This window comes from Gopherus evgoodei, chromosome 8 (genome assembly GCF_007399415.2).
Source record: "Gopherus evgoodei ecotype Sinaloan lineage chromosome 8, rGopEvg1_v1.p, whole genome shotgun sequence".
In the NCBI taxonomy this organism is placed as follows: Eukaryota; Metazoa; Chordata; order Testudines; family Testudinidae; genus Gopherus; species Gopherus evgoodei.
This window is the reverse complement of record NC_044329.1, coordinates 7,607,709-7,635,677: the sequence shown is the minus strand read 5'-3', so window position 1 is coordinate 7,635,677 and position 27,969 is coordinate 7,607,709. Positions and strand designations below refer to the sequence as shown.

General features: G+C 42.8%; 1 protein-coding gene across 8 annotated transcripts in view; it reads right to left on the bottom strand.

The window, feature by feature from the left end:
• TBC1D9B (TBC1 domain family member 9B) overlaps positions 1 to 13,636 on the bottom strand; it is a 46,759-nt gene extending 33,123 nt beyond the window's left edge. For 3 of the 8 annotated variants that reach the window (XM_030571868.1, XM_030571870.1, XM_030571874.1), the window contains exons 1-4: positions 13,486 to 13,636; positions 8,070 to 8,180; positions 2,686 to 2,804; positions 72 to 300 (exon numbers count right to left, since the gene is read on the bottom strand). In XM_030571868.1, the coding sequence (XP_030427728.1) occupies positions 72 to 300; positions 2,686 to 2,804; positions 8,070 to 8,180; positions 13,486 to 13,603 (577 nt within the window). In that variant the 5' untranslated portion in view covers positions 13,604 to 13,636. Of the gene's footprint in view, positions 1 to 71; positions 301 to 2,685; positions 2,805 to 7,038; positions 7,100 to 8,069; positions 8,181 to 13,221; positions 13,310 to 13,485 lie in introns of those variants that run through there. The other 5 variants (XM_030571871.1, XM_030571867.1, XM_030571872.1 and 2 more) reach the window with 5 other exon arrangements.
• Between the last annotated feature and the right edge of the window lie 14,333 nt (positions 13,637 to 27,969).

Genomic DNA, 27,969 nt, shown 5'->3' with positions numbered 1-27,969 from the left:
AGCCCACACCAACGATCAACTATATCAAGGGAGAAGTGGCAGACAAGAGCACATAGCAAGCGATAACTTACCTTCTTTGCCCAGCAGAAAGGAGTAAAAACAGAGGTGATTGACAGTCAGATATAGCCAGCCCTGCCTTGGAACACGCCCTTTCCAATAGCTGCAAGAATAGTAATTGACTAGCTTCTCCACCTCAGGCATTCCAAACTGTTTCCGCATCTTGAGTTCAGCCTCCTTAAATTTACCTGGGTCCTCTTCACCCTGGGGCTGCTGATTCTTGTTCTCTTCAGCAATAATGCCCTGAAGGGAAAGGAGAGGACGATAGAAAGTGGAAACATTAGTGCTGCATTCACTTACAGTGTTAAAGTAGCACAGTCTCAGAGATAGGGAGGAAGAACATGGCAAGGGACTCCACACCAGATCCAGGTTAAAGGCATAACAGAGACGGTTAATAAGAACAACAAATCAGACAGCTTGGAATCCTGTTAAAGGTGAACCTATGCCTGAACACACACTTAAAGCTAGTGTCCATAAATTACATTGCAGTGACCTTCTCCTGACTGGCCTGGTAACTCAGAGTTAGCACTCTATGCTGCCATGCAGGAGATCGGAGGTCAATTCCTGGTACTGCTGAAGAGTGACCATGCTCCCTAGAGGGCTTGGAGTTCTGCAGACAGCACCAATGGACACTAGAGAGAGAGAGCTCTGTCCTATTCTGTTTAACCAGAAGCAAAGGACTGCCAGTAACCCAAGAGTTGCGGGAAACAGGCAAGGAACCTGATGGCGATACAAAGGAGTCTCAAGAAAAACAATTTTTCACAGTCACAACTCACAATGATGTATTAATGTTTTGTTTTCTAGATTACAGTAACAAGTCACTCCTACTTTATCGAGATTTTTATCTCCCCTTTCAATACCATCTAAAAAACTACCATTGATTTACAGTGACACCGTGGGTCTGATTTTCAGAGACAACAAGCAACTACAACTTACACAACTTCAATGGGAGTTACATGTCCTCAGGACCTCAGTAAAATAGACCCTATCAGCCTTGATGGGTTAAAATATAAAGAGTTCTCCTTGACAATGGTCCACAACTTGCACTTCCTACCCTGAAAATCAAGTATTTCTCCCCCTTTAAAAAATTCAAATTCAACAGCTAAGATGCTGAAAAAGAAGCTGCCTCTGTGTTACCAATATCCAGGAGCACACATCAATTTGTGACTCAAAATGTATGCTATTATTATATTTCTATTAGAAGGATTTTTTCTGGAACATTCACAGATCTATTTTAAGGATAGGAGGATTTTAAAAATAGATCAGCTTCTTAGCTTATCAAAGCGTAGAGTGTTCTTTTCAGCAAGCACAGATGCCCTTCTCTGTTAGAGACAGCAGCCTTGATGGCAGAGCCACTGCGTGGGTAGTACTACTGTTTCCAAGATGCCCACTTTAGTTATTTCTTGCTCTTATCACCTCCATCTCTCCAGAGCATGGATCATCACATTAGCTCCTAGCATCATTGTCAAATCTACAGTCTAGTTTATAAACAGCTTGATTTTCAATTTTTAGTAGTGTGGACACAACTGTATCTATATGGCTGCATCTACAACTGTGCCTCCATCTACCGAACCAAAGTATGAATAACATATTCCAGCCTAGACTTCAGGCAAAGGCCGAAATATGTCAGGGGAGCTTTGCACCATTTCCAAATCTTAGCTTTGGGCACTACCAGGACAGCAAAATCCAGAGTTAAAGGCCCTTCACCAAAAATGCCAGCAACTCATGGTCATTTGGATCTAGGGACTGACAGTGAAGGTACATCAGCCAAGTTCAACTGTTGCTATAAAACACAAGAGAAGAGCAAGTATCAGAAAATGAACATCCAGATCATCTAGGGAATTAATAATCTATATCAACATGCTGAGACAAAAGCACTGTTTCTGACATTCTCAGGCTGTCTTTACTACTATAATATTCCTAGTGAGAAACTGTCAAGCATTCAGAGACCTGGTCCATCCACCTCCTTCACTATCTCTACTAACTGGGCAACAGCTGACTCTACCCTCATCACACCAGGGGGGCAAGATTACTTACTCAGTGTCCCCAAAAAAATCCAAGTCCCCACCCACTTACATTTCAGACTGATTCTTTCTTATTTAACCCCTCAACCAGCAGAGTTGCTAGTGTTTGTTTGAAACAGAGCATCGTGGGAATTAGGAAACAGTCACCTTACACCAGAGACAGATTCTGGATAGTCCTAGCAGGAGAAAATGCATTGTTTACAGGCTAAATTATCTGGTGACAAACATGGCGGGGGGGGGTCAGAGCAGTGCAATGTGGTCCTCTTGTTTCTTTCTGCCAAAGATACAGCTCATTGGGATGATATCAGACGGGAAGAAGGTTTTCGTGAGTTATTGCACCAGGAGAATTCTCAAAGGCAGGTTGTTCTTTGAGATCTGCTCTTTTCACATGATTTCTACTGCAGTATGTATTAATCCTGAGCTATTCCAGCAACAATACAGTACTGATAAAAATAGCGTAAGTTGTATGAAGATCTGAAGCATACCTATGTCCAAAGGAGAATGAAGATGGAAATATCTACAGGAAAATTTTTTCCCCCCTCCAAAAGGTAAAAAATCTCAACACCACCTCCCCATGACCTGCAGGGAAACATGTGCCCCTTACATGTATCTTGCCCTTGACAAAAGTGGTGATGTCGTCCTCATTATCAAAGATGGAGAGAGTCTGCAGCAAGTTATTCTCTAGCCATTCCCAATGCTTTGTGATCTCCTTACGAGATGAGCCTAACAGAGGGACAAACAGGAAATAGTCAGAACACCATTCTTCTTGCAAGTTCACAGTAGAAAATCAATAAAACCATCACTGCAGAAAACAGCGGGCAGGGCATCTGTAACCAGTCAACTACACCCATGCTATGGAGTCATTTAAAAATATATATATATTGAAAATCAAACTGTTGTTGACACTGCCAGGTCCTCCTAGTGGCAACAAGCAGCACTTTCTATTGACAGCCATGCACACTATAGGTCAGCCTGCCTGCAAATGTACAATAAGTCCTATTTTTCCCCAAATCATAGAATATCAGGGATGGAAGGGACCTCAAGAGGTCATCTAGTCCAACCCCCTGCTCAAAGCATGAATAATCCCCAGACAAATTTTTTTTTACCCCAGATCCCTAAATGGCCCCCTCAAGGATTGAACTCACAACTCTGGGTTTAACAGGCCAATGCTCAAACCACTAAGCTATCCCTCCCGCCTTAATCACACAGCTTGGAAAGGTTTTCTTAATTCTTTATTATTATTTTACACCCTATAGAATATTAGGAAAACTTTCTACAAACTAATTTCAGAAAAATAGGACTTGCTGGATCCCTGCAGTTTGATGCTATTCTCCAATACTGTGCATGACTGCCAGGAGAGAGCAGATGGACCTGAAATAAACAAACAAGGCAAATGTGAAACATTCACATTTGAAATGCTGCTGTGCTATTTATTTGGGATGTTTGGCACAATTTATTTCTTTCAAAAGAAGCTTATTTGTCAACCACTTTAATACTACCTCAGCAAGTTTCAAGTCTTAAAATCCCCTTTCATGCTGGAGCAAATTAGGAGGGGACATTTCTACAGAAAGGGTAGCTGGCCTGTGGTTTTGTTCCTTTAGCTATTTATTTCAGAAATTTACATTTTATTAAGAGATTTCTCCCTTTTCATCCAGGCTCAACTTTGCATTCAAGTCAGAACCATGGAGTAATGGAAATGGTTATATCAGATATTCAGTGTTATAACTTCAGAGCAGGATGAAAGCACAGAAGATAGACAAAAACCTTTACCGAAAAACTAAGAATTTTGGTAGTTAGCAGATAAAGTAAGAAATATAATGAAATGCAACTGAAAGATGAATCCATTTATGTTTAAGTCTAAAATGTTGTAAACTTCCTCCTCAATTAAATTCCAGTAAGTTCTAAAATCCTACTTCAACTATGTACAGGACTCACTCCCAATTGAAAATAGTATAGAAATGGGCTTCCTAAAAATGTGTAGGTGAACATTTCAATTGCTTTAATGACATAGCATCCATCCTACCAAGCAATTTCTATGCAGGCATAGAAGCCCCTGCTGATGAAAGAAAGGAGGAGAAGGGGAGACAAGGGAAGATACAAAGCTCCTTGAAGCTCTTACTCTACACAAGGCTTATTTCTTACCTTGTTAAGAGGCAACCTTGGCAACAAATGAGTCACAGTTGAAAGGTCTATAGTTGACACCTAACAACGAAACTACCCCAGCTCGTCTGTGGTTACACAAACCAAAATAACCCCAAGATCTGAAACTAGAAACTAGAATCAGCAATAAATATTTCTGCCTCAGGGGACCATGAATTGTGTCTTCACTAGGTCAATGGAGTATAGACAAATATACTCAAAGTCAGGAGGAAAGAAGTAGTTTACCTGTAGCCTAACTTTAGCCATTGATACATGTTTTCAAACTACAAGGATCAGATAATCTTAAATGACTTATTCTAAAGGCACCTAAGTATCTGCTTGGTGCTTTGGACTTGGAGGAAGCATAGTGTTTTATAGCATGGGAATGAATCTGGAATTCTGTTTTTTTCCCTTAATTATTGTTTGAGATCTTTCTATAAAAGACACTAGAGTCATGCAGAGTATTATTGTTCCATATGCACCACTATGTTACAAGAATGTTAGGACTTTACAGTTAATCGCTCAATAGTCAAGAAGGACAAAAGTTGAGGCTGCATATACAACTATAACTCTATCCACTCATATTTATACAATATAATACAAGCTGTAAATGCACAGTCACATGGTATTTCAATCACAACTAGAGCACCTTATACATACAATTTTGTACAACCTTAAATACACATATGTAATAACATTTTGTAATTTTGTTCATTCTTCTTTCTTAAATCAATATAAAAACCCATTAATAAAGATAAGTGTTCTCTCTAAAGTATATATTTTAATAATTTTATAAGCAACTTGTCATAAATAGATGGTTAAGGGTTAATGTCTCTTTTATCTGTAAAGGGTTAAGAAGCTCAGTAAACCTGGCTGACACCTGACCAGAGGACCAATAGGGGGACAAGATACTTTCAAATCTTGGTGGAAGGAGGTCTGTGTTTGTGCTTTTTGTGTTGTTCGCTCTCGGGACTGAGAAGGACGGGACATCATTCCAGGCTCTCCAAATCTTTCTGAATCAGTCTCTCATGTTTCAAAATTGTAAGTAATAGTCAGGCAAGGCAGATTAGTCTTATGTTTGTTTTCTCAACTTGTAAATGATTCTTTTGCTGGAAGGATTTTTACCTCTGTTTGCTGTAACTTTGAATTTAAGGCTGGGGGGGGGGTTGTCCCTCTGGTCTATATGAATCTGAGTACCCTGTAAAGCATTTTCCATCCTGATTTTACAGAGATAATTTTTACCTTTTCTTTCTTTAATTAAAAGCTTTCTTTTTAAGAACCTGTTTGATTTTTCCTTGTTTTAAGATCCAAGGGATTGGGTCTGAACTCACCAGGGACTGGTGGGGGGAAAAGAGGGGGATGGTTAATTTCTCCTTGTTTTAAGACCCAAGGGGTTTGGATCTGGGTTCCCCAGGGAAGGTTTTGGGGGAACAGAAAGTGTGGCAGACAATAAATTCTGGCTGCCGGCAGCGTACCAGACCTAAGCTAGTAATTAAGCTTAGAAGTGTTCATGCAGGTCCCCACTTTTTGTACTCTAAAGTTCAAAGTGGGGAAAAAACCTTGACACAAGCAAATACTTGCTATATATTTCCTTTTAGTGCACAAAACTGCACTCCTTAGAGCAGTGTTTCCCAAACTTGGAATGTCGCTTATGTAGGGAAAGCCCCTGGCGAGTCGGGCCGGTTTGTCTACCCGTCGCCTCTGCAGGTTCGGCTGATCATGGCTCCCACTGGCTGCGGTTCACTGCTCCAGGCCAATGGGAGCTGCTGGAAGTGTGTTGGCCGAGGGACATACTGGCCACCACTTCCAGTAGCTCCCATTGGCCTGGAGCAGCGAACCGCGGCCAGTGGGAGCCGCGAATGGCTGGACCTGCGGATGCGGCAGGTACACAAACTGGCCCGGCCAGCCAGGGGCTTTCCCTACACAAGCGGCGTCCCAAGTTTGGGAAACACTGCCTCAGACGTAATTCAAGGATTAAAGTAGTTAACTAAGAAGCTAATTTTGACCCTGACAGACCACCTCAGGCCAGAGCCCTAGGCCAATCACTTATGCGTGAATATCAAAGGAGTTAAATGGATTAGTATATATTTAGGCAGAACAGGGCAGAATAACTGAACGAGAAGACTGAGATCCCCAGAATTATTCTGGGTAGCCCTGGAAACGACTTTTGGGAAACTGGCAGTCTATTACATCACTGCCACCATTTGGAGTTACAAACTATGGTTTACCTGCTTTAAGCTCTCAATAACTCTAATTCCTTTTCTTAGCCAATAAACCTTCAGTTAGTTTATTAAGGAATTGGTTGCCAGTGTCGTCTCTGGTGTAAGATCCAGACTACCAATTGATCTAGGGGTAAGCGACTTTGGGACTAGGAGAAACCCGATGTGGTGTGATTTTTGGTTTTAATAACCTTTTATCACAAAGTTCAGTTTGCCTGCATGGCAAGATAGGCTGGAGAGGCTAAGGGGACTGACTGTGACTCCACTGTAAGACTGCTACAATGATCCAGGAGTTCACATTTTTTAGCTTGGTGAAATCTAATTCTAGAACATACCACCCAGGTTGGGGTGTCTGCCCTTGTTTTCTGACAGTCTGCCCTGAGATAGTCACTCACAGTGGTTAGGCACTCCAGACAGCGTGATACTAATGTTGTTGCCCATGCACTTTACATTCTTCCTTAGATGCAGGGCTCCATGCATAAAGAGATTCTGAGGCTAGTTGCACCATTTACTGTTGTCACATTGCTATATAAATCCTAATTTGCATCATGTACATCCATAAAAATGCTGCTTCCTTCTGGTCTGAGTTTCTCACCCACCATTCTGCTTTCCTGCTTTCTTCCTGTGTCTTCTTCCCCACAAATGGGAGTTGATGGGTTTCTGTGGAGGAATGCAGCAGTTCTAAGCTTCTCCTCTCCTGTAGGCTTTAAGCGGCTCTACAGGAGAGACTGCGTGGCCATCTGGAGGAAGGAGGGGAACAGGGGCAGAAACTGATATTTGTGGGATCAGAGGGAGATTATTTTTAGGCTCACATTTTACTTCCCTTCAGCAAAGATTTCCCATCATACACTGGTCACTCTGACCCATAAGGTTGAGTTGAATACAATTTTCTCCTCATGAGTGGGTAGGACCGAAATCCTCCCAATGATCAAACTTCTCTATCAGATATTAAAAGGGCATATTACCCAACTCACACCTGGCCTTGTGCAGTAAGGAATGGTAAGATTCCAGTACAGCAATGGTGCTTTACAAATACAAGGGATGCAAAGGATATGTGGGGCTGGAGTTCTCATTACATTTTGTTAAAGGAAAAATCAGGCACTAATTAGGCTGGAAAGGACTAAGCCATGATAATACAGTAAAGAGATAATCATGGGTATTGATCAGCATCCTGAATAACCTTCATTTTCCCATTTTTATACGTTCCCATTTTGTGCTTTGCTACCAATGAGTATATCAGAGCACAGCAGTTGCTCTGCCACAGGAGTCCTTAGTAAACCCAGTTAAATTCTCCAAATTATTGCTCCTGCATACATACACGCACACCTCAGAGGAGGGAAAATCCACACAACCCCTGCAGAAAATAAAGCTCTTGCTGACAGTTCACTGGACCTCAGATTTTGGAGCTCAGACAGTTTTAGCAACCCATATTGCTTGGAAGTTTGATTTAAGAGCTGTCAAGGTTCTTAATGAAATTGCTTCACCTATTATCATCACAAAAAAGTTGTGGACACACTAAAAATCCATAACTCCTGTGAGAGTTGTAACATTCAGCCTTAGTATAACTGACCATTTGAATGGTGCAATAATATACATGTAGCCACCTGCCAGTAATCACAGTAGTACCTACCACATGCCACTGCCCAATAGATTTGCGAGTCCTGAGTCTGGTGCAAGATCCGGTAAGGGGCAACTCTAGCACTGGAATCCAAAACCACATCAAGGGTTCCCACAAGCAGACCTAGGAAACAAAAGATTTGAAGATATCAATGGCTCACTTTGTTTAAGAGACTTGGGATAAGGAGAAATGTAGCCTCAAACGGATGGTGGAAGCAATATGCATAGCCCCTTGGCATTCCTAGGGGACAGGTGAGCAATGGTGTCTCAGTCTTGGAACTTTGGAAGAGGGTGTGGCGAACATCCAGTCATAGGAGCAAACAAACTATCTGTACTGAACAGCTACAGCTCACTGTTAATAACTTCATTGTTAAGGCTGCAATCAGATGTCCATTATAAGCCTTGAGGTGACACTCTCCCTTTAAACTTTCTTTGGAAGGAGATGTTCCTATGAAAGTGTTTGTAATGAACACATAGGAAAGAGTTTTTCTGGAGATATTCAAGTCTAAGATAAATACTGTTCAAATGGCAAGCACTCAAATCATAAGCCCTCTTTGAAAAATATAAATAAAGTTTTTAGGGATAGAGACCAGTTCCCAACACAGATAATGCTTTTGGGTAGTTCCGGGGAGTTTTCATTGATGTACCTAAAACATTATTAGAAGAACCGAAAGTTATAGACCCTACAGATTTCATATTCTTATAAAATCAGGAGAGATTTTAACTATGACAAAATCAAAAATAATACAGCAGAGGATTTTTGTAGGCCACAGCTTTCAGTGCCACCTTTGCAAAGAGCAGGTAAGATGATATACTCAACCAGAGTAGAACCAAATAGAGAGAAATATCTGAGCAAATACTAGCAAAAGCTGATGTTCGCAGCTCTCAGTGACATTTCTAGAAGGCAAATTTGATTTAATCACTTCTTAAATTAGCAATTTAGATGGGAATGGGATCAGATCCACAAGCAGAGAAGTCTTTGGTCTGAACAGTATGAAACTGTACTAAAATAAGGAAAGTACTTTTGGAACTAAATATTGATAATAGTGGAGATAGTGGCCATAAAGGGGGGGAGGGAGGGAGGGAAATGAAACCTGTTTGTTTTTGTGGTTTGGTTGTTTGTTAAACTGATCCTAAATCTAAATGTTAAGGGTAATTCTCTTTCTATCAGAAGATGTTACAGAATTCCCTTGCAGGTTACAGAGGGATCAGGAGCCTAACAACTTCCCTCTCCCCTATCACAAAAAAATAATGAATCCTCAGGCTGCAAGGCAAAAGAAAACTTCCTTTTCTTGACTTACAGTCTCCCACCCAAAGGATGTGGAAGGACTTTGCCACAATTTAAAAAAGCACATAAGCACATGCTTAGTTCCATCCCTATTTAGGACACTTAAGCACATGTTTAAAGTTAAGTTCTTGCTGCAGTGTTGTCCTGAATATGGATGCTTTCCTGAATTGGTGACTTTATGCTGATCAAAAGAGATTTTATGGAATTTTCATTTCCTCCTAACTTAGAGTGAAATTTCAAGCCAAAACATTTATCTTCTGGGATATAAAAATCAGCAAATCCTTTTTTCTGAAAATGACTGAAGAGGATACATTGAAACTCTGAGAACTTTGATACTGATTCAAAAGATTGGATAATGGTTAAATTTCATCTCCTTCAAAGATACTAAATATCACTAAGCTGGTTTATCACTTATTCTATTACATATAACCAGTACAAGAGGCTTCAGAGTTTGTATTTTTATACTATTCATTTTTGATAGCTGTCAGTCTCCCAAGCAATATATACACCTCTACCCCATTATAATACCACCTGATATAACACAAATTCGGATATAATGCGGTAAAGCAGCACTCTGGGGGGGTGGGGCTGCATGCTCCGGCGGATCAAATCAAGTTCAATATAACGTAGTTTCACCTATAACGTGGTAAGATTTTTTGGCTCCCGAGGACAGTATTACATCGAGGTAGAGGTGTACTACAAGAGTACAGAAAGAAATATAAAAAAACCCCAAAAAACTAGAGAGAAGGCTCATTTAAACACAAATTCTAAATTAGCGCCCACAAGCTCTGTATTTGAAAATATAGTTAATGGAAATTGTTTTGGGTAATTTTTTTAATCTGCTGATCACTAGATACAAATTTGTAGTGCTAACGAGGCCAATGGAATCAAGGTGGACGTCACCCATTTCCAACAGTTGACAAGATGTGAATATTGGCAGAGGAAAAATTACTTTTTGTAATGACCCATCCACTTCCAGTCTTTATTCAGGCCTAATTTGATGGTGTCCAGTTTGCAAATTAATTCCAGTTCTGTAGTTTCTCGTTGATGTCTGTTTTTGGAGTTTTTTTGTTGAAAAGTGGCAATTCTTAAGTCTGTTATTGAGTGTCCAGGGAGATTGAAATGCTGTCCTACTGGTTTTTGAATGTTACAATTCTTGATGTCTGATGTGTGTCCATTTATTCTTTTGTGTAGAGACTATTCGGTTTGGCCAATGTACATGGCAGTGCATCTACTGGGAGTGGATGGATCACTACAAAAAGTAATTTTCCCTCTGCTGATACTCACATCTTCGTGTCAACTGCTGGAAATGGGTGATGTCCACCTTGACTGCATTGGCCTTGTCAGCACTACAAAAGTAATCAACTGTTGAGAATAGGCCACTTCCACCTTAACTGAATTGGCCTCGTTAGCAATCACCCCCCAACTGGTATGGCAACTCCCATCTTTTCATATATATACTGCTTACTGTATTTTTCACTCTGTGCATCTGCTGAAGTGAGTTTTAGCCCACAAAAGCTTATGCCCAAATAAATTTGTTAGTCTCTAAGGTGTCACAAGGACTTCTCGTTGTTTAATCTCTTCTCTCAGTTCCCCATCTGTAAAATGTAGATAACAATACTTCCCTTCTCCTACCCTTTGTCTGTCTTATCTATTGAGGCCCTGATCCTGCAAGTGACAGGAAAGAGTAGACCATTAGGTTCACACTTGCTATCAACTGCAAGATTAGAGCCTTATCCTATAAGCTCTTTGGGGCATGCACAGTTTCTTACAGTGCATACATACAGTACCTAGCACAATGGGTGCCTGATTTTGGTGTAGATGCTTTGCATATATTTGTACAAATTGGTTAACAGAATATTAGTTTTTAAAATAAAAGACTACTTTCTCTATATACCTGCCATGATTGAGTGCCAAGTGTGTACAATTTACACATGGCATATTGGATTGAAAACATTAAATGCTATTGTGCTCAAACTTTTAAGGGTGAAAGTACTTAACTGACTCAGTCATAACCCTATGTTCTTCTACTCCCCCAAAACATTAAGACACACTGAACAAGGACAATGCCTATCTGTACCTTCTAGAGGCCTAGGACTTCACAGACAGCCACTATCCTTTTCAGATGTTAAAAAAAAAGTTTGCACTGGAACCAAATTGGCTTTTAGGTTCAGTCACTTAATTTCTCTAATTTAAATGTTTAAAACTTTCAGGAGATCTACAGCACCAGAGAATCATCTCTTCTTATACCTTCTTTCTGAAAACAGGAAATTCCAGCATAAAAAAATTATAATTAAGATTCTTCAAATAACTGATATACACTATATAAACAGAATAAAAACCCCTTGCCTTTCAAAATTGTTGAAAAATGCACAACTACAGCAATTTATGTAAATATTACATCATCATATATTGAGTACATTTTATTAACAAGTGTTGACATATAAAAACTGACTATACTGTACATTTCACAAACTAGCTTAAATGTGACCTATACATTTTACAATATTTACATAACTAATTCTGTGTTTCACACAATGAAAGTTGTATGTATTCTACTGAGAGATGTTTTGAAAGTGATTGCAAACACTGGTTTTTGATCACAGTTAAACCCTTTATGATCACTTCCCTCACTATGCTTTATACCTAAATCTGGCACACATAAATAAAGTGAATAATTCTCACTGACCAGCAAACAACTTCAATTTTGCCACTGTAACAAAATATTCATAACTATAAAGTCTAAACCAACTGCATCCATCACAAAACACTCTCTCATACGTGCACATTAAAACTATAATACCTTTCTCAAACTCATACAAAGGTTGCCAATTATACAAACCCACAAAAAGGAAGATACTTTAGCAAGTCAAGACTATATGAATATTATACAAACAACTATCTTTTCCCATACAGAAAAAAATAATTCCATCTACTTCTATTATTATTTATAGTGTGGTAGCATCTGGAAGCCCCAGTCATGACCACATTGCACTAAGGCCATGTACAAACAAAACAAAAGGATGGTCCCTGCCCCAGAGAGCTTCTAATCTAAGTACAAGAGACAATGCGTGGATACCACAGAGCAGCACAAGGAAACAATGAGACAATATTGGTCAGCATGACTGGCAGTGGTCACAGCAAAGCAGTGGCCTAACCTTTATCATGATTTTTGTAGGTGTTAGTGCAAAGGAGAGTTTTAAGGAGGAGGAAGGGAAATGAAATGGCTTTGCAGATCTTTACAAGGATCTTCTCCCAAGCGTTATCGCCCTCACAACTTACCAAAAAGATATGCAAAAGCTGGATGCATTTCATCACAAATGTCTGAGAAGAATACTGGGAATAACATATAGGGATGAGAAGTCAAATGAAAAAGTCGGAAAAATTACTGAACAAGGTACCTTCTCACAAATAATCTACAAAAGAAGACATCCGTGGCTGGGACATGTACTGAGCATGGAAAAAGCGCACTTACCAAATACCACCCTTGAATGGAAGCCAGAAAATGCAAGAAGAAAGAGAAAAAGATGGCGAATAACATGGAAACGAACAGTTCTGAATGATATCAAGCACCTCAACACGAAATGGGAAAATTTGGAGAGAAGGGCAGTTGACAAGCAAGGATGGGAAATGCGGGTAGCCCAATGTGCTGCAAAGCGGGGGACGGAGTGAGCTCTAAGGTCAGGTCTCGCAGGCTGAGGCAGGGCAGCAAAAGAGAATGCAGGAAGGTGCCTTTTAGAAATGTAACAAGCTATCCATGCACCTTGGCCTAACTGGGGATGGGGAGCAGCCCCTAAATGCACACTGGGGATCACTGCTGAGCTCAGCTCCTGTCACTACTTGCACGTCAGCCTTGTCGCTCACCAAACACACGCACCTGGCAGGCGAGGGGAGCCAGACCTGGGATGCTTATGGCCACCAGTAAGGCAGCGGGGACCCTCCCCATGGGGACTCTCGCCCTGCCTAGGATCCTTATGGGCAGGAAAGGGGCGAAGAAGGGGCCCCTCACCCCGCCTGGGGGCGCCCTGGGTTCCCTTCCCCTCTCAGGCCAGGCCCGGGCCCGGCTCCCGCCCCGCCCCCTCAGCTACAAGCAACCGTAGGGCCGCCCCGGCCTCGGTCCCGGTCCCGCCCGGCCCCTCACCCGTCAGGCCGCCGCCCTTGCCGTGGCCCCGCCGCCGCTGCAGCAGGAAGAAGGGGTTGGCCCGCTCGGTGACCCAGAGCGCGTTGGCCAGCAGCACCTCCTCGGGGCCCAGCCACATGGTGCCGGCTCCGCGCCGCGCTGGGCCGCCGGCTGCGGGCAGGGGGAGCGGGCTGGGCCGGGCCGGGCCGCGCACGGGCGAGTCACGGGGGCCGCGCGCGGCCCGAGACGACTCGGCTCAGCCCGGGCAACCGAGGGGGCGGCGCCCTCTGGCGGCCCGGCCGGCTCATGACAGTGGCCGCCACCACGTCTCCGCCGGGGACGGGAAGGGAGATGCCCCCCTCAGGGCCGCCTCCATCCCCGAGCCCCGGGGAACAGCGCCTCTGCCTCGTGCCGCAGAGACCCCCACCCCGGGAATGGACCCTCCAGTGCCGCAGAGACCTTCCCCCCGCCCCGGGTCAGGGCGCCTCCGCGGCAGCCCGCAGTCCAGGGTGTCCCCTGGGTCAGGGCGCCTCCGCGGCAGCCCGCAGTCCAGGGGGTCCCCCGGGTCAGGGCGCCTCCGCGGCAGCCCGCAGTCCAGGGTGTCCCCTGGGTCAGGGCGCCTCCGCGGCAGCCCGCAGTCCAGGGTGTCCCCTGGGTCAGGGCGCCGCCAGGGAGCTGCCGCAGTCGTGCCTGCGGACAGTCGGCTGCTCGTGCGGCTCTGGTGGACCGCCCGCAGACACCACTGCGGCAGCTCCACCGGAGCCGCGGGACCAACGGGCAGGGCGGCAAAATTGCTGTCCGCCTAGGGCGCTCAAAACCCTAGCCCCAGTCCTGCACAGAGACCCTCCTGCAGGGAACAGCCCTTGTGCCCTGTGACACAGACAACACCCTCCCACCCCTTAGGGGGAATGACCCGTCCCTAATGCCAAGACGGAGATCACCCTCAGAGGAATAGCCTCCAAAGTGCCACACAGAGATTGCGCCCTCCTGCCTCCATCCCCTTACAGGGGAATATCCCTTCCCCCAGTGCCACAACAGAGGTCACCCATGGTTGTGCCAGCTCCACCTTCCCCTCCCGCGCGAGAATAGGGAGTCCCCCCCACAGCCTCCAGCTCCTAAGCCCCCTCCTTCCTCCCCTGCTTAATGTTGCCTAAGCACTCAAATATTATGATTTAGCCCCTCCCCCCAAATCATTAATGTTGTTCATAAAATAATCAGGGTCCTTTATACAGTATTTACATTCTGGTGCCTGAACCTGGAGCTAGGGCTTCAAGCAAAACACCAAATATTGTGAGACTCATGCCAACATGAGAGTTGGCACCACTGGAATAGGACACACCCTCCTTCCCAGTGCTCCTCCACTCCCCCTGCCAAAGAGCAGGGAGATCCTTTCCCTCCTCCTGGGGAAACGGGAGTATGCTCTGGACCAAATATAACCCTACTCCCAGGAAATGACCCTCTGGGAATGGGGGTAATGCTGCCTACCACAGACAAGGAGCATCACTTTTGTGCCACCTGCAGCCTCTGGGCAACAAGAAACAGTTCCCATGTCCCAGCCCTCTTTGGTAAAGGAACCCCTGAGAACGTAGCTTGGAAGGGAACCCTCTGCGTTCCACCTACCCCTACAAAGGGATTAGGGAGGGCTCCTCCTCATGCTGTCTTCACCCAGATGGTCCACAGAAAGTGTGCTTCCCTCCAAAACAAACAAAAGTCTCATCTTCCTGTGAGAACAGGTAGTGGTGTTCCTTCCCGTATTTGCCAGATTATGGAAAGTATGCATCTTCCCCCATGAAGGCCCTTAGGAACATGAAACAGTATTTGCCCAAACATCTCCTGTGCCCCTGAGAAAACAGGAAGCATCTCTTCCCTGTCCCCCCTAATGAGGTTGTGGTATCTCCATCATTGGAGATTTTTAAGAGCAGATTAGACAAACGCCTGTCAGGAATGGTCTAGATCGGGGTAGGAAACCTATGGCACGCATGCCAAAGGCGGCACTCAAGCTGATTTTCAGTGGCACTCACATTGCCTGGGTCCTGGCCACCAGTCCAGGAGACTCTGCATTTTAATTTAATTTTAAATGAAGCTTCTTAAACATTTTAAAAAACTTATTTATTTTACATACAACAATAGTTTAGTTATGTATTATAGACTTATAGAAAGAGACCTTCTAAAAACATTAAAATGTATTACTGGCACACAAAACCTTAAATTAGAGTGAATAAATAAAGACTCGGCACACCACTTCTGAAAGGTTGCCGACCCCTGGTCTAGATAATACTTAGCTCTGCCACGAGTGCACGGGACTGGACTAGATGACCTCTCAAGGTCCCTTCCAGTGCTATGATTCTATTTTGGACTTCTGTTCTCAGGCTAATGGGTCGTGAGGGTAGTCTAAGGATGATGCTTAGAGAGGCACAAAGATGGTGATGTGCATTTGAAGGAAGGGGTCAAAGAGGAGATGGCCAGACAGGTTGTGTGGGATAGGAGAGAGCAGCCCCAAACTGGTTTGAGATGATTTAACTGAGTGCCTGGAAGGAGGCCCAGGATTGATAAAGCACAGTTACCATGGACTAGAGGGACAACTTGGTGGGGCAGTGTGGAGACCAAAAGGCTGACATCTGCTGAGGTAGAGACAAGAGGGACAGAGGGAAGGTTTTTCATCACTCAGTGTCCCTGGTTCCTGGCCTCCTTCCCATCTACCATCTAGAGCAAGGATTGTCTCCTATTATAGCTCCCTCATTCACTAGCTGGAAGAACAGGGATAGGACCAATAAGCCCTTCAGCCCAGAGGAACAGGAATCATTGCCCTAATTCTTCTTTCCAGTCATGTCTCCCCTGGAGCAACCAGGATCAGCCTCTTTGCTCAGTTGACCCCCAAAGCTATCAGCTACAGCCCTCAGGGAAGGAGCCAACAGCAGCTTTATAGCTAGAGTGAGGTTATTTTATATTCATATTTTGGCAAGCTAATTCTGAAAACATGGGTGCCCTTCCCCCCCTCAGTCTTGTTCCTTTCATTTGTGGAGTCAGCCTACACAATATGGTTGCAGCAAGTTACTTTACAAAAGGCATTTGCTGAGCTCATGCAGATTTCCTCTTTTGCACTTGAATGTCCTTTCCAGCAGAACTATAATTTGCCAGAGAAATGCACTTCTATGGTAAAATTTCCGGCAGCCCCCTTGGGGTCCACTGAAGCTGACATTAACTACCACTGGTTTAAATGCTCTTTCCCGTTGTCCGCACTGCTACTTAATGGTAGGGAACATCAAAAGCAGTGTTGTAAGTGGCAAAGGCCTTCTGTCAAACTCCCACTCCCAGCATTTATTCTGGTCCCTTCTCTTGTTTTCATAGAGCAGCTACAGTCCCTCGTAAACAGGAGCATGTTCAGTTTCTTCTTGGCTGTGTGGAATGGGTTCAGAGCCACTGCAAAACCTGGACTCTAGGGCAGCCAGCTTTCCCATTGCAGTATCTAACCCAGAAACTCAGTGTTCACATTGTGTGGGTCTTTCTTAGAATTTATTATACAGGTCTAGATTATTCCTGTATCAGCCTTTATCTGCCCCACTGAGCATTTAGGAAGATATTTTATACTTCTATCTGAAAGGTACACATACCACCTCCACTCTAGCCCTTCAACTTTGACATGCCAACCTTTTTAGAACTGTTACGCACCTGGTCAGGCCTGTGGAGCTTTCATCCTAACTCCAACCGTTTTCATGTGTTAAGGCATTTCTGGCAACAACACCGTGAAGGACAATCTTTGTTTCAAAGCAGGAAAGGTGATTAGGATAGATTGATATTTCCCCTCTGTTATCTGCAGAGAACTTTCATGTTCAGCTGAGTTTCCCTTCATATTTTTATAACTGTTACTTGAGAGAATTTCTTCAGATTCCAAAAGTGGCATGAAGGAAAAACATTGGCAATCACTTTCTCACATTCTCACTAGCAAAACACACAGGAAGAAGGCAGTGGCATACCTTCTTTAGGCAATGTTAAGTCTTTAAGGCAGGGATCATTTATTTTCTGTGTTCATATAGCTACCCAGGACAAAAAATATTTATTAATATTAGAAATAAGCTAGCCTAAGCCTAGACCCTAGTATTGCACTGGAATAGAATGAAGAGGATTCTGGATGTTGGCATGCGCATGAGTACATTAAGTAACCTGTTTTGCCTCAATTCCTTTATTTTTGGGTGAAAGGTGCCAAATCGATGGTGCTGGAAACCAAAATCCTCTATTCACAGCACTGGTACAGCATCTACAAGATCAGTGCAGGCTTCTCCCATCCTGCCCCACCAAACTGCTTCAACCCTGACCTAGAAGGATAAGCTCTTGGGTTAATACTGATGCAGTTCCACCAGTGCAAGCAATAGTGGAATGGGTAGTCTTGCAGCCAGCATTTAACCACCACATCTTCTAACCCTGCTTATTGATAACACTTCTAACCACCTGCTCTGGCACCTTTTTACACTAGTGCTCTCACTGCTGCTGTTACTAACAGAGCTGAACCTGTCATAGCAATAGAGGGAAATTTCTGGCCAAAAAAGCAGATTGAAATCTTGGTGTTGAAGGGTACGCTTGTGTTCATTTCGGATCAAATGTGGTTTGCAGGGTGCTTATGCATAGGGAAGCATGCTGTGGCTCGCCAGCCTAGGAACATTCTAGAGAAGGCCAGGGGGAGAGGGGTGAGCTCAGCACGTGGAATGGAGAACTATGAGCATGTGATAAACAAACCCATATATGGAAAGGTTAGCTCCGATTGGTTAGAGGTTCAGTTATGTAACTTGTTATGTAAGTGCCATGTGCTATAACATAGCAAGGGGAGGGGCTCCTTGCTGGAGGGACTCTGCCTGATTTTTCCTACCAGGGGCTCTCCTTGTGCACATATTGAATAAAGCCTTATTGAACTGAATTGTATCGAATCGAAGTCCCTTGATTCTACCCAGCATCAGACTCACTGGGAACCACAAAATCCCAACAGTGTGAATGGAGGGTTCATTCTCTCCTTTAGTCCTTAGCCTCTACTTAAAATGTCAGCAATTTGTGACAAATGAAATGGCTTTGTGAAGTGGCTAGGGATCAGCAGCCTGTTTCACAGTCAACCCCATAGAGATTTTTGTATTGGAGCAGGATTTACAGAAGCCATGAAAGGATTAAAATAAAATAGAAGCTAACAGGCAGTTCAGGAGAGCCCTTTCAAAGGAAACATTCTGCTGACATTTAAACAAACACAAGATTTAAGGTCCCAAACACCTAGCAGAACATGTGTAGATTTTGCAAGCTGGGGCCACTCAGTGTTTCATAGGAGAAGTTTAGTGCCTTGCCCCATTGCCCAGAGAGACTGAGACTTCACTGGCCCTTAAAGCAGGTGATTTTGGTTAGGCCAAGTTTAAACTGTTCTGATACTAAAATATTATATATTTAGGTATATGGATATATTAAATATATTTAAAAAACCCACTTTGCCTGTAAGTCTTAGGAAAGTTTGGACTATAAGGGCCTGATCCAAAGCCCATGCAAGTCAATGGGAGTCTTTCCATTGTCTTGTGTTGGCTTTGGATCAGAACTGCCAAAAATGTGGTCAAACATGAGACTGTAAAGGTTTGATTTACTTTTAAAGTTGCTCAAGGTAACCTCCTCCCCCTCCCCCGCAAGAGGAAAAAGGACCTCCATTTATAAAGAATGTTTGCTTTTCTTGGAACATTGCATTGTAATCCACGTTTCATGCTGGACAGCCAATGGTAATGGTAGCTGTATTCACTGGCAGAATATATAACAGTATTTACAGAAGCCCTAACTAATCTAGAACCAGTAGTGCCAATTTTATACTCTGCCATTTAGCTACAGAGAACAGTCAGGAAGATGCTTTTTAAAATGACACAGTCCAAGCTGCTATGCAGTGGAGACTGCTAGTTTTAGGAGCTTGGCACCTGAGAGGGAAGGAAGCACCATCAGCAAGAGTTATGTTCCTTTTAAAAATGGGGAAAGATACAAATGACTATGCTGATTCAACTGTGCTGTTAAACTTCCAACATGCAACTGAGAGGTTTTGGAAATGAAAGCAAGAACTAATTCCCCTTCCCTCCTTACTACAGGTACCTCTTGATCTGTATCTCAATCACCAGTAATGATCCCCCACCAAGTAAAGAATGGAGAAATAAATGGGGTGTAAACAACAGTAGGATTTATTAGAATGACTCGGTAGTTAACACAAATTCGGCATGAACTCAGAGCCCCAAACTATAAGTGGATTAAAAAGATAAAACTGTACATCACCATGTTCACAAAGACACAAGGGAACAGAGGCACCAACAGGACTGGGATCACGACTGGACCAGAAACAGGAGAAGACACTGATCGGGAATACCACAGACAGGATTACGAGGATCAGGAACAACCAGGAACAGAATCAGGACCACATTCGGGAACAGATAAGTCAATCTTCTTAATGATATGGCAGGCACTGGGCTGCCACTGGGGCGGATAGCGATCTTCATGGCACGCAGGGATTTTATACTCTCCTGTTACTAGGCAGATTATCCCTAAGCCACATGACACAATTTTCCCGCTCTAACTGAAAACGTTGATGAACAAGAAGCGGGGGGGGGGGGAGAACAGGGAGAAACAACAACAATGCAGACAAAATGGTGAAAACCAAAACAAGCCCTACATTAGCAGATGTGCCAGGGTTTTTAACTTGTTTCACAGGGACCAAGTAAAATTTACTAGAAAAAATGTGAAACCATCAGTTGTTTGACAGTGACATGTTATTACCTTTACAGCACCTATTGCCTTGGGAGCCAATTGCTGTGATACAGACTATTAACATCATACGACTAACACAGTGCTGCCCACAATGGGCAGAGAAACTTTCCTTGCACTCTGGATCAGCTAATTTCAATCACAGAGCAATTTTGTGCAGGGGCTCTATGTGGTCTGATAATGACTAGACAAGTGCTGAGCTGTCATTACTGGCACTGATTAGCTTAAAATTGCATGCACAGCTAGTCTGTGCTAAAACATCCCATCTTTGTTACCTTCAGCTTCCCCCTCACTGCCTGCTTATTTGCCTCATCAACCTGTAATGTCTAGTCTTTTAGATTGTAAACTCTTTGGGGATAGGGACTACCATTTCTATATATTCATACTTCACTTAGACCAGTGGAGCTTGAGATTTATAGCATAATCACAATATAACAAAACAATAATTTCCTATACAGAGAATAAAACCAATTCTGCTAGTGGATCTTCAACAAAGATGTGTCAGACTGTCCATAAACTTCTGGGACTCCTGTCCAAGGGTAACGATCTCATCCTCCTAACATGCATATGTACACACCTTTCTGAAAGACACTAAGCTGACACCATTTGTATTTTAAATAGCTTTTTATTGAAATGTATTACATTAGCAAATCCTAAATTATAGATATACACTATTAACATATTGGCATATACCACACAGCTACAATACAGTATTATATTTGCATCAAAATATGTAGACCAAAAGGTTTTGCTGCTGTTGAGCTACACTTTCACAAGGGCTTGAAGGATCTGATTGTCAAGAGGCTAACATACCTCCTCATCATGCCAAGGTTCTAAACAAGGCCATGGTCCATTTCACTTCGCAAAACCTGTGGTAGTTTGCTTGCAGTTTTAGAATATATATTCATACCGATACAGACCATCCTGTGGCAAACAAATTGAAATGCATAGAACCTGCCTTTTTATTTCACGCATACACAAATCATTAATTTTTTTCTTACTACTTTCAGTCCCCAGATCCAAAAGAGTTTTCCTCTCTGTTGGTACAATGAAATAATTCCCACTCAGCTGGTTCTGTGCATAGTTAGCCCTGGCCTATAACAGGTGATCCCCATAGAGACAGGGACACAAAAGTTATTAATTATTTTTTATTATTCTAACTGCTGCAGGTTTGACTAGACAATCAGATTAGAAATCATTTCACTTCACTTGTGTACATGGCTAACATGACGGGTCTCATCACCATTGTGACTTATGTATAAATGCATAAGATAATCACCAGGTTGGATGCTTCTGTTTTGGTTGTGACATTTCTCTTTTGGCATCCAAGCACGGGCTTTCCACATGTTCCTTCCAGTGTGCATACACACAAGGATCTGGATCATTTGTCAGGGAAGGATGGGGAGAGCACTTCTTCCATTGGCTATTATCATCTAGCCAGCCATCTCTGAAGCAGATGCTATTAGAGTATTCCAAGAATCTGCACATATCAAGCCTCTCTTTCCCAGAACTGCAGGGATGCTGTTCCCCATATGTACTGTGCTAACCTTTACTGGCCTTGGAAGCAAGTGAGCCAAGGTCATTTCCAAACCCCACTTTCCAGTGCTGGAGTATGAAGTAGTTGCTAAGACACTCAGCTGGCTAAGCGGAGTCTATATTCCCTAACACAGTGCAACCTCATTAATTCACATGCTGGTCATTTGCAAACTTGACAGTCTGCAATGACTTTGGATCAATGCACCGTTTACTGTCTGACACATCCTGGCATTGTCCCTGGTTCATCCTCAGGATACAGAAGAGGAATTTTTTTTTGGCAATTAATTAATTACATTTAGCATCATTCAACTGTTGACAAAGTTCAGTAATTAGCAAACTGGCTTCCAGTCTTGGGTGAGGTTCTACTGCGTCCAGTGTTGTGAATATTCCAAAAGAGTTAGTCTAGAACAACCAGAGCCAAGCAACAAAAGTGACAGAACACGCAGAAAGCAGCAAAGAAAGGCAAACTGTACATCAGAGTAAACAGATAAAACAGATCACAAGTCATAGCTAAAATTGACCACGGCTCCTGAGTGGCCAAAGTGTAAAGTAGGCTGAGGACAGATGAAAAAAGATAAATAGGTTTTGACCTGCTCCACCAAGCGCAAATGACAAATAAGTCTATGCACTTATACAGCACCTTCCATGCAAGGAGTTCAATGCACTTTACAGATATTACTGAAATAAGCCTCACACCGTCCCGTGAGGTAGCTATCACCCCCATTTTACAGATAGGGAAACTGAGATACAGAGTCTGATTTGCCCCCGAAGTCTGAGAGAGTCAGGAATTTCTGCTTACACAACTGTTGGCTTCTAGGCTGATGCCCTAATCATATGACTATCTTCTTGCTTCTCATTGATGAAAAGAATCTAGGTCCCTATCATACCTCACACCTTACAGCCAGACTGGCTGTACTGCAGGGCAACGTGCCAATACAAATCGTGCCAACATTAGCAGTCTCAGTACACAGGAAGTTCTATTCCAGGTGGATTATTATTAAACTTTGGTTTGAGAAGCCTTTTTTTTTAGTTGCAAGGTTCCAGATGCTATCTAATGTTTCACTACAGAGCCCTCAACTGTGCCTGCCACTAGGGAAAGTTTCTGCACAAGAACCATGCCTACTCTATTTAGATTATAATCTTCTGGGGGCAGGAACTCTCTTGTATTATATCCATGTCCAGTACCTAGCACAATGGAGCCCCTGTCACAGCTGGGTACTATTCCGGATACTACAATAATACAAATAAAATGTTAACTCAGCTATGCAACAAAACTCCTCTGCAGTCTCTAAACAGTCACAATTGAATACATCAAAATTAAAAGTTCATTCTTACATTGTAAACTCTTTGGGGCAGAGACTACCTTTCTGCTCTGTGTTTGTATAGTGCCTAGCAAAATAGGGTCCTGCTCCAGGAGTAGGGCTGGCAGGTACTACCACAATACAAATAATACGTTTGAAAATTTTGCAATCTTAAACTTCAAATCCCATTCTATTGTAGTATTCATTTTGGGTTCCTCTGAGATCAGAAGGAAAAGTGAAAGGGTAATAATCTGCATAAATGAGTGTCTTGCAAATCTGGGTCACATTATCCATTTAATAACAACAGAGAATGACAAGGGATCACTCTACCTTCCACTGCACCAGTATTGCTGTTTCCACATGGAGGGTTAATTTTCTTTAGAGAGAGCAGGCAGTGCGGGGAAGGGAGCCAGCAGGGGATAAGCCAGGCTGAGAGAAACCTGACAAAGCTTGTTAGATAAAATAGCTGATTGGGAGGAATGCATATGGATTGTTTCACTAAATACCCAATGGCAGACATGGCTAAATCTGTTTGTCAGATCTGAACAGTCCTGGCATCAGACTGACAGAGAACCGAGTGAATGGTGCCTTTATTGTCCTAACAAGCAGGGGGAAATATAAATAGAGAAGCTTCTTATCGGACCTTGGGAGTTGACCCACTCTGCCCTCCCCACTAGATGTCACTGCACGCAACTGAAAATTCACTACAGCTTCATTTGGTGAGCCAGACCCCACAGGTCAGGAAGAGGCTGCAGTTGTCTTTTCTCTCCTTTTGAATCATCCTGCAGGCTGCTCAGATAGCAGTAAAAGAAAACAGCCTTGCGGACAGTAAAGGGTTTCTCCGAATGACGATGGGAACTCAGGTATCCAGACCTAGCAGCCTTTGTTACTGCAGACATGGCAGAAGTAACATGCTTGTCCAGTCACTGACAAGGAAATACCCCAGGAGCAGCAAGCACAGGCTCCAGGAGCCAGATCCAGACCCACTTCAGCTGCCAAATAGGCAGCACATGTTCTGAGCACAAGAAGTGGCTCTGTCATCAGAAAGTCATTGAGGGTCAGAGATTGTAGTAGCTGACATATGTCCAAAAGGAGGCAGAATGATCCTCTCATCTGTCAGAGAGGTCAGGTTTCCTCTCCAGACTTCCATCTTGGATCTTTCCCCACTCTATTGTCTCTTTAGTTTGGGGTTATTTTTAGTTGTATTTGGTTTTATTTCCTTCTGACAAAACACAGTGAAACAGCAGTCACTGGAATCAGTTGATATTGACCACTGCCATGTGATGGGGTAGTCATCTTTTGTAACCTTAACCCATGACAGATGACGGGGGCCAGGAAGTGAAGTCCAGTCCCTTATTAGTTCTTCTACTTGTCACAGCTTCATTACAGACTTCTCCATTTTGCAGGAGAAAAGAGACTATGGGTAACATTTTCAGAAGTGTATAAGAAGGCTTAAGTCCCATTGCAAGTCTAGTTTCTTTGGCACTTTTTAAAAACTTTACCAATTTCTCTGAAGAGGAGGAGGAAGCAGCAAGTGGCAACTGACAGAGAGCTTATGCATTCTTGATTCTTCCCATGGAGACACAGCAGCAGAACTAAGGACAAATCCAGTCCCTGGCCCCTCATCTAGCCATTAATAAGTATGAGAGAGGAGTTGGATACTTCGTTTTCTTTTGATTTTACAAGACATACTGACTCTGCATCACACTCACTCCCCACCCTACAAACATTTTTTCTTTATAATCTGACATTTTCTGCATTTATTAAAAAGGAGCATTATACATATGCACAAAGCTTAATCTTTTATATTCCTCTTTAAAACACTTGCAGTGAAAAAATAACATCTGGTGTATGGTGATCAAAGCCCATGGGGCCAAGGTTTCACCCTGAATGTATTTAAAAGCTGTATTTCCTCAATCCTCTCTCATACAATAGTAGTCCCCACTTTACTAAACCCAGCATTGAAGAAAAATGGCAAGGTTATTTAAAAAAAAATGTGTGTGTGTAAACTCTCTTTTCAGATACCACCAATTCTTCTGTACTAATAGGTTGGAAATTAAGAAACACATGGGAGTTATAACAAGAGAGGGTAAAAACCTACAGTTAAAGCTTCACCTGGTATGTTTAATTTCCATTTTACCAGGATGTGTAGTTCAGAGGAACACATCGTTTATTTACTCAAGTTCTAAGGCTACACACTGCCCCGTAAGCTGATTGACTGTATGAATAAGTAACATCTAAAGGAAAGTTTTGACAGAACACATTCCCCACTCCACTTTTCTGTGGGAAAGTAGTTTTCTTGCCTCCCTAGCTCTAAATGCTTTCCTCTCTTTCTGTAAACACATCAGCAGGGGCAGAGAACCCCACCCACAGTGGATTAGAGCCTAGCATATACATTAATTACTTGGCACCAAATGACTTGATTTCTGAGATGCCACATGACTTCTTTGGTTTTAAAAGCACACAAAGTACTCTCTAAGCAAAAAATTCACAGGTCCCACCATTAACTGTACCCACTCACCAGCAAGCAGATCGCACAGAGCTGCCTTAGGGAAACTCCAGCTAGATTTCTCTGCCCTTGCACCCCAACTCCATCCTCAGGCACAGAGTGGTGATATAGCCTCAAACACAGATTGTGGTTAAGGGCATACCAGAGCGTTAACTTTGCCCCTGGAGCACTCTTGCTGCAGCATATTAGAGTAGCTGTCCCTGTGTCTAAACTTTGTGGTTAAAGACATTTGTTCTCCCAGGCTTTTGATATGGTTTCAATGAGCACTGCTGTTTTGATCACCTCATTTTATCAGATGCTTCTTGCAGAAGTTAGGTTACATCCATTTTTTTTGTAAAGCACATGGGGATGCTCAGACAGCCAGTCAGATCACTTAGCTAAGTCTTTGGTACTGAAGAGAGATGTTGACTTGCCCAATGAAGTGGGTCAGACTACTCCAGGGTTGTTTAAACAAGGAAGAAAACACATAAGTGTTTCATAATATATTCATAAGCACAGCGTGCATTTCTTTCACTATTACACAATTGTTTCAGTTTCCACTTAGCCAAGGCGGTGCAGTCTTCTGACATTACAGAATCATAGAAATGTAGGGCTGGAAGGGACTTCGAAAGGTCATCAAGTCCAGCCTCCTGCTCTGAGGAAGGACCAAGTAAACCTAGACCATCCCTGATAAGCGTTTGTTCAACCTGTTCTTAGAAACCTCCAGTGATGGGGATTCCACAACCTCCCTTGGAAGCCTATTCCAGAGCTGAACTTCCCTTACAGTTCTGAAGTTTTTCCTAACATCTAACCTAAATCCCCCTTGCTGCAGATTAAGCCCATTACTACTTGTCCTACCCTTGAGTGGATGTGCAGAACAATCAATCCCCATTCTCTTTGTAAGAGCCCTTAACATATTTGACGACTGATAACAGTCGTCTTCTCTTAAGATGAAACCTGCCCAGTTTTTAGTTTTTCCTCATAGTACACGTTTTCTAAACCTTTTATAATTTTTGTTGCTGTCCTCTGGAGACACTTAAATTTATTTACAGTTTTTTAAAAGTGTGGTGCCCAAACTGGACATAATACTGGCCTCACACCAGTGCCAAGTAGAGCAGGACAATTAGCTCCCCGTCTTTATATATAACACTCCTGTTAATATATCCCATGGTATTAGCCTTTTTCGTAAATGCAGCACACAGGTGACTCATTCTCAGTTTGTGATCCACTATAATCCTCAGATCCTTTTCAGCAGTACTGCCATACAGTCAGTTATTCCCCATTTTGTAATTGTGCATTTGATTTTTGCTTCCTAGGTGTAGTACTTTGCACTTGGCTTTAGTGAATTTCATCTTGTTGATTTCAAACTAATTCTCGAATTTGTCGAGATAGTTTTAAATTCTAATCCTGTTCTCCACAGTGCTTGCAACCCCTCCCAACTTGGGGTCATCTGCAAATTTTATAAGCATACTCTCCACTGCACTATCCAAGTCATTAACGGAAATATTGAGTACTACCAAACCCAGGACAGACCCCTGCAGGATCGCACTAGATAAATTCCCTGTTTAACAGAAAGCCATTGATAACTACAGTAACTCCTCACTTAACGTAGTTATGTTCCTGAAAAATGCATTTAAGTAAAATGATGTTAAACAAACCCAAATTTTCTTTGTCGTGAAAGTGCAATTTACATACGTAGATTTTTTGTTACATAACTGCACTCAAAAACAAAACAATATAAAACTTCAGAGCCTACAAATCCACTCAGTCCTTCTTCTTATTCAGCCAATCACTAAGACAAAACCAAATTTTATGTCAGCATGAGCTTTCCTGAGCTACAGCTCACTTCTTCGGACGCATAGAACGGAACACACAGACAGGAGATTTTTATACATACAGAGAACATGAAAAGGTGGAAGTATGCATACCAACAGGAAGAGTCTAATCAATTGAGATGAGCTATCATCAGCAAGAGAAAAAAAACTTTTGAAATGATAATTAAGATGACCCATAGAAGGTGTGAGAACTTAACATAGGGAAATAGATTAAATTAGTGTAATGACCCAACCATTCCCAGTCTCTGTGTAGGCCTGAGTTAATTGTATCTAATTTGCATAGTAATTCGAGTTCAGCAGTCTCTCTTTGGAGTCTGTTTTTGAAGTTTTTTTGTTGTAAAATTGCCACCTTCGAGTCTGTCACTGAGTGGTTAGAGAAGTTGAAGTGTTCTCCCACTGGTTTTTGAATGTTATGATTCCTGATGTCAGATCTGTGTCCATTTATTCTTTCGCATAGAGACTGTCCGGTTTGGCCAATGTACATTCAAAAACCAGTGGGAGAACACTTCAACCTCTCTAACCACTCAGTGACAGACTCGAAGGTGGCAATTTTACAACAAAAAAACTTCAAAAACAGACTTCAAAG